This window comes from Centruroides vittatus, unplaced genomic scaffold (genome assembly GCF_030686945.1).
Source record: "Centruroides vittatus isolate TY-2023 unplaced genomic scaffold, ASM3068694v2 contig_364, whole genome shotgun sequence".
Lineage (NCBI taxonomy): Eukaryota > Metazoa > Arthropoda > Arachnida > Scorpiones > Buthidae > Centruroides > Centruroides vittatus.
The window spans coordinates 406378-414507 of record NW_027122188.1 but is presented as its reverse complement, the minus strand read 5'-3'; the positions used below and the strand labels follow the sequence as shown (position 1 = coordinate 414507).

The window sequence follows — 8130 nt, the reverse complement described above, 5'->3', positions numbered from 1 at the left end:
TAGTAGTGGATTAAATTTGAGTTGCAAGATTTGAGGACATACAAAGCAAGTTAAATGCGTTTAAAAACGTTCTGGAATTTATTAATTTCAATAATTAAAAGAATTTAGTACTGATCGAATATATATTCTTTTAAATTCTGAATATATAATACTATATATATGTACTGTACACAGTATAGTATAATAAATGCAATGTCTGAAGTGATACAAATTAGATACAGATATATGATAATTAATTAGTCCTACTATAATATTAAAAATTTATCAAAATTTGGCATGAAAGACATCGAACTTTTAAATAACTGAGATTTATATTCAGGAAAACGATAATTTTCCTTTAAAAAATTATTATTCATCTTTTCAGACTCTGAAAACGAGGTAAAAATTCAAATAAAGGGGAGATATTTTAATGATGAATCACATACGAAATTTATTTTTTAACGTTAAATTGGAAAGACTATTTAATAAAAATACAAATTAGTTAACATAAAAGTTAATTTTAAGAAAAAAATCTATTAGGAATAATGACCGATGTTTTCAATGAAAGTAAGTAACATAATTTCTATTTTTCTTTTATAATAATTTTCATTTTTAACATAAAATGGTTCGTGTTTAGTATTAGATAATATTGAAACTTGCTTCATCTTTAACCCATTTTAACAATCGAATGTTGTTAACATCATTAAGTACAGTATAATTTACAGGAGACTCTCAATTTAACGGACAAGAGACTTCTGTCCGGAAAAAAATTTTATAAAGCTTTTTTTATTCGCGGATAGAGTACGATAAAAGATTGGGTCAAGGAGCAACGAATATAAAGTAGTCAATGTACAGTACATCACATTATAATAACGGTTTATTCATGCTTATACATTATAATAGAATTGTAATACAGACCTATACATTGTAAATTCGTTATTGAGCTGCAATTTGAAACAATTGTAGACCTCTAAATTCCCACAGTTGTCCGTCCGTCTTTCCTTAATCTCGAGAACGGAGTTAGATACATATTACCAAGACCAGATATAGAAAACATAGGGGCAGGATGCCCCGATTTTAACTATATACGAACTTCCGGTACAAACCGAAAATCACGTAATTTCAATTCAAACGTTTTTTCCTGAAAGGACTCCATTGCTAACGAAAAGTATGATGTACAGGGACAAGCCACTACAGATTTGAGGTGAAGAGCATATGTTTTAAATTAAAAAAATTAAAAATATGATTAAAAATTGCAGTTCGGCATTGTGACAACGTCACAATAAATAATTGCTCGTTAATTAATATATTTTAAAAACACATTCGATTTAACAGATTTTCGGCAATTATCGGACACTCTTTTCCCCCACTAGCCCGCTATATTTACCAAAGCATTTGTTAATTATTAATACGTTGTTATAATTGCAATAGGAATGAAAATTGAATATTGATTTTTAATTTATAGCTACTAAAATATTTTAATTATCCAATGTTAAACGTATCTAATGTTAATTCGGTGTTTTCACTTATATTAAATTCATAATAAAAACAAAATTAAATAATAAAATTTATCAAATTAAACTACAGTATTTTTACAAGCAATAGTCGAAAAGTAAAATTTTATTTTTTTCCTCGTGTAAATTTAATTATTTATTTTATCCTCTGTTAATATAAATTTTTGAATATTAAGCCATAAAGTTTCAGTATTTTTTTTACCAAATTCACAATATTATAACCAAATTCACAATTAAACCAGGAACAATTTAAACGTTTCTCATTTATTGTAACACTATAATTAAATCATCGATAATTTATGCCAATTCGGAAAATAAACTAATTTATTCGAATATCGAAATGAAAATTATTGTTTATAATATTATAATTATCGAATAGTACTCGTAAGTAATTGTATTGTTATAATTGATGCAATTATTATACGAAAATTAAGTATTTATTAATGAAATGCCGAAGCGAATATTGAATTCTGTATTAATAAGAGCGTTATTCACTAGATGGCGCGGATAAAGTTATTCTGATATTAAATTAGGGAAAAGGAGAATAATCTGCCGATGACAAAAATACCAATTTGAGTTTACGGAATATCGAGTTATTTACAGTTATAAAAATAAATCATAAAAATGCAAAATATAAATCATAAAAATTACAATAAAATTTGTTATATATTAATATAAAGCTATAATAAGTTTACTGAATTATTTATAAAGGGCGATATTAATTTTTTATTTCGAATTTCTTCACTTTATGATCAATGGTAGCGTGGTGTAATTTGAGAGTGCAGCGAATATTACATTTTGAGGCGAAAATAGAATTTTATAATTTAGTAACGGAGGCGGCGTTTGGGTGCATAGCCTCTCCGTTTGGCGGCGCAGCGATCGATCCGATGTCTCCCGCATTCTGACTGTCGCTTCGGCCAGGACATGTCGGTTTCGCACAGTTAGTATTATTGTTGTGTTCAGTGAGGGAAATGTCTGGAATGAGTACGAGTCATTATTGATCCGGCTCTACCCCGCGACGGAGATGTTGTTGGCCCCATCGTCCATTCATTTCATCAAGGATTCGACAAACGGTGTTTTGACACCGGATCAAACTGTCGTGGCCGATCTTAGTAACAAATTCGAAGGAAATCAAGATAAATTACCGAAGATCCAAGTGGCCCAAAAGGACGGTTCGTGGTTCGCTTTAAATAATAGCTGTCTTCACGTATTCCGCGAGTTAGAGAAACAAGGCAAGTGTTTGCAGATAAGAGTGGAGGTTGTGCCACTTAGTAAAGTGCCATACAGCGTGCAAGAGGGCATGGTGGTGGAAAAAGATGATTCCAGATCGACATTAAATGGTCATAATGTGGATAATAACTGGGAAGAATGGGAATCCGGTAAGTCGATTTCTTCCTGCGATATTTAACAGATATTTATTGCTATTTACAACTAACATGACACTTTATGACTGTTTTTCATTCTAATATTTTAATAATATTTTTAAAGAAACCTGATGATGTGTATGTATACATTTTAATCTTTTTCCTGTAAGAATAATTTACTCCTCCTCCGGCGGTGACAGATAGAAACCGTGCTTGAGAATATATTAGTTTAAATAAACAGACTTTTATAATTGCCTGTGTACGGAGATTGTTATGTTAATTTTAATCACGTGTTAAATATATTTAAATGAAAGTACAGCTAAAATTATACTTAGGTAATCGAGACTCGAAAAGTTCAATGATCAAGTTAGTCATCTAGAACATAATCGATTCTTAATTCAGACTCTCTTTCTCTCCTATTTATTTGTTTTATTTTGTTTCGTTCTTTGGGGAGTACATTTTACTATAGTAAATATTATAGTAATTAAAAGTTCTACTTTATCTACTTACAAAAATATTTGCCTTTCTACTTATATCACAATTACCATAATTCAGGAATTTTATTTCTAAATTTAAATACACAGAAAACAATTTTATCGGCCACATGTAGATAGAAACTAAATTGTGATATTTTAGTATCCTACAGTTTCCACGAACTACATAAAATCACAATTCAGTGAAACACAAAGAATTTCCGGTTTAACATTTGATTTATTAGGCAAATAAAATAGAGAGATATACAACAACAATATATAGTCTTTTATAAGTATATATATATCGGTTTTCTCAATACGTAGAATGTAAATTGTATATTTGTCACAGACTCTGGAAAAATAGCGAATACTTATAATACAATAATATAAAGTAGGTTATTAGTCATGGTTTTAAAAATAATTATTCAGTCATCCTTCAGAAATTGTGACATAGATACCATTTGTTAAAACTGAAATCATGAAATTGCCTACAAACCCAGTTTAATTATATATATCGAGGACACGAATTGTATACCATTAATGATGTTCAGTTAATGATTTAAATAGTTAATTCACTTTAAAGATATTAATGAATTATAAAAGTTATATCGAGGAATCACTAGATAACATCATTCACGATGTCACTTCGGATATAAAGGAAGTCAAAGTCATAATTACATTCTATTGAAGTGGATGTAAAATACTCTCTCCCCTAGAAGTAATTACTGTACTACTATAGTTCTTAATTAAATTATTTTATTGTTACCGGCGAACAAAATCATCAGTAAATATGATTATCGTGTGGAGAAGAAAGCATTTAGTTTTAATTTAAATAATATTTCTATACTAGCATAATTCTTTTCTGTTTACCCGTATTTTCTGCTTTGTGTCAAGGTTGGTTAGTATAGAATGTTTATGGTGAACGCCTCATTTTTAGTCTAAATTTATTAGCTATTGTAATTAAACAATTAAAACATTTTTATTTGTCTAAGTTTACATATTACATTCGCAAGATTTTTTTTTACTTCTATCAGTAACGAATTACATCTTAACTAATTTAGATAATAGGCTATATGTTAAGAAATACGAGTTATATTTAAAAAGATCAAATTAAATTTTATTTTCATCAAATAAATAAATAAAAAAAAGTTTTCCGTATATTTTAATATTCTCCTAAAATTTATGACTAAATTAAATTAAATTGAGTCTATAAAAAATTGCAAATAATGTATTTCCTAAACCAGTAAATTCTTAATCGCGTACACGTTTTCTTAAGAGCTTTTTATTATTATTTTTTTTTTACATGAAATAAATTTTGCTTAAAATCAAGGCGATTTCTTCTTTAATCAATAAACGTAATAGCACATAGTAATTCCGAATCTCCATGAATTGATGAAAATAAAAAAATTGCGACAGGATATTATCAACACTATTTGTTTAAATATTATTAAAAAGTTATTTTATGTAGTTAATTCTGAAAACTTTATATAGGTATATGTATAATTTTATGAAATGTGTCGTTAAGTCATTTAATTGTTAAGTGTTACTTCAAAGAATATTTGTAAGGGACGGTAGTTTAGATTAGGAGAGCGTGAAACGTGAAAGGTTAAGGACCACTGATTTATATACTGTTCCATATGCGAAGTTTTCCCATATAAAATATAACACGCGTACTTGCCCGCGCTTGTATGCTTGTGTGTTTATTTATAGTTTCTACTAATCATAATATAAACATTTTATAATTTAAAACAATCCGCTTTATACTGTAAATTTATAACGGGGTTTTGACGAATTAAAGTTCAGTGTAGTGTAATCTATATTTATAACCAGAATTTAAATTTTATGATAATGTTTCGAAAGAATTAATTGCTGTTTGTTTTTGTGAGTGAAAATTTAATTTGCCAAAGTTTAAGATATATGTAATACCTTTCATCATTTCTTTGATAAAGAAAATGACATATCTCAATATATTAAGTCATAGTAAAGAAGAATATTTTATATTAGGATGAATAATAGGATGTCTGCGTAGTTAACTAATGCATACGATATTCATCAATGTTGCCAGGCACCGAGCGAGAATTTTATAACACTGTTCTCGATATGTAGATTGATATTTTTCATTTATTAAAATATAGATGTTGTGTCAGAATATCGGATATTAATAACAATTTCGCATCACCAAGGTTTCAAATGTTATCAATTAATATTTCATACCTTTTTGAAAAAACAAGATTAATGTTTGTTTAATTGAAAGAAAGTAATGAAAATCACAGGTAAGTTTGATCTATTAGAATATAAATGATTTTAATAACTAATATATACATTTAAAGATTAGTGTTAGATTTTTTAAAATATAATACAGGTATATTTTTGAACTCATAAAATTTATATAAATATGTAAAGTTTTCAAGGTTCATAAATTAATTTTAATTTTAAATAAATTTTAAATAAATTTTAATACGTAACATTATTTTAAATAATGGAATAAAAGACAGTAGACTATAAATAATAATAAAAATAATACGTAGTCTTTTTAAACATATGTTTAGAAAGGAAAGCAGTATACAATATTTTCTTAAAGAAATCAGATATTGAAATATAAATAAATAATACAGAATATTAAAAATTTTTTACTCAAACCAACTGTTTTGAATGAAACGCTAAGATACATAGGTAAAAAAATATATTAGGAAAATATATAGATATATAGAAACATATAGTATAAAAATAGATACTATATACATATATAAACACAAATATATATGTACTTTTCAGTGAGATATGCTTAAAAATTTTTAAATACTTTTTAAACATTTTATCCGTTAACTGTTTATTTAAATTAACTTTATGAAATTACTGAAGCGTTTAAGTAATAAAGTTAAGCATTTGTTCACTTGTAATTCATATGAAAAATAACAACGTGTGTGCATACATCCACACATGTATACTATATATACTGTATAAACAATACGTGCCGGTATATATACATACATTTATCCATTCATAAATGTGCCTGAATTGTTTATATGTAAATACATTAATTAAACTTTATGAACAATTCAAGAATTATGAATTTATCATTCAAGCGATAAAGTTTTGTTTAATTTAAAAGACATTTATCTAGTTTCGAAAGATTATTCGTTCCGTCACCAGATGGCGATTTTCCCTCGTACTAATTGAAAAAGTTTCACTTTAGATATAGTCTACCATTTCCTTCTATTATGTCAAATTTCCAAGTATTTTAGGGACAAAAATATAATTTTTGATAGTTAATAGGAATATGCAATGGAAATTTAATATATTTAATATTTTTCGATTAATAAGGGCGCTCTTATAAATTTATAATTAGAAATTACATATATAACCTAACGATAAAATTATAAGATTAAGATACTAATATTAAACTGGAGGATATAAATATCGCGATTTTAATTACACGTACTCTCTATATTCATGTTGGCAAGGTTAAGGTCGTTTATAGTTGAAATTAATAAATGACAAGTATCTGCGGTGAGCGAAAGACAAGACGTATTTTATTTAATAAACGAGAAATATTAATTCTCTTTCTAATCAAAGAGATTTCCTATTTTAATGATCATCACTATTTTTTATTTTAAATTATTTCGGTAGATTAATTGATATTCCTTACTTCGAGAATTGTTGAAATTGTTATTAGAACGTGTTTATAAATGGGTATACTTTTTATCACACATTTTAAATTGTTTCAAATATTGAATGAAATTAATAAGATCTTTATGTACTATTTTAAAATATCTTTTATGTTTCATAAGTCTGAATTTAAATTTTAAACTGAACAATATTTACCCTTTTATACTTGTATTTTATAAAAAAATATCTCAATAAATAAATTACTGTATTGTTTAAATTACTATTGTATATAGTAATTATGAATATTAACATTAACTGCTTTAATTTTTATGTGATTAAATAACTGTTTATTTTTTAATAATGAACAAACAATAAAAAATGCAACATATTTTAGTTATTGTATTCAATTTAATTCAATTTTAAATGGCATAATTTGAATATTATTACATATGATTTTTATGTCCGATTGCATTATTAACACGCATAATAATATATAATCAAGTGTCAATGATTTTGTTTTTGTTGTAATGATCAGTATTTTACAGATAATAGACAATACGGTGGTCTGGAAATTAGATTGAATGGCTTGTAATGCTAGCTGGTAAAGTATCAATAGAAATTTATTAATTTAGAAACTGTTAATGCCATAAATAAGGCTTAAATATTAAATACGATATTTACTGTAATATAATTATATAATTAGATATATAATAAATATAGAATTATAGACTTAAATACATATCTTCATTATGTTAATTATCTTTGTATTACATTGATTTCTCTTTACTGCATCGTCCGTCTACAGCTAATATTATTACGCAAATAGTTAATAAATTAAATATATTACTTTTTATATATTTTCATAGTAATGTATATTTTTCATTCTATTACCTAATATTAAAACATTTTCTTTAATTTGTTAAATTACTTAAGTTGCTAGTAATTACCTAAATTATGTAAAGGGGTCTCTTGTGTATACTTTACTTCATTACGTTGTTTCCAGTAAAGGTTAATCATTGTTTTTGTATTATTAAAGTTTACTCAGTGTACCGTACAGAATAATAGAATATTATATTTAATCAATAAGTAATAAATATCCTTTTTTAACTTTTCACTTGAACCTATATTTTTATTGCATAATAGCTTATATAATGTACAGTACTGTATAGACATTTATATATACAATACAAT

General features: G+C 25.9%; 1 protein-coding gene across 1 annotated transcript in view; it reads left to right on the top strand.

Annotated features, from left to right (window-relative positions):
• Positions 1 to 2368: 2368 nt before the first annotated feature.
• The window catches only part of LOC136975073 (uncharacterized), a 111858-nt gene continuing 106096 nt past the window's right edge, over positions 2369 to 8130 (top strand). The window contains exon 1 of the mRNA XM_067270067.1: positions 2369 to 2872. Coding sequence (XP_067126168.1) covers positions 2518 to 2872 — 355 coding nt within the window. The 5' untranslated portion in view covers positions 2369 to 2517. The remainder of the gene's footprint in view (positions 2873 to 8130) is intronic.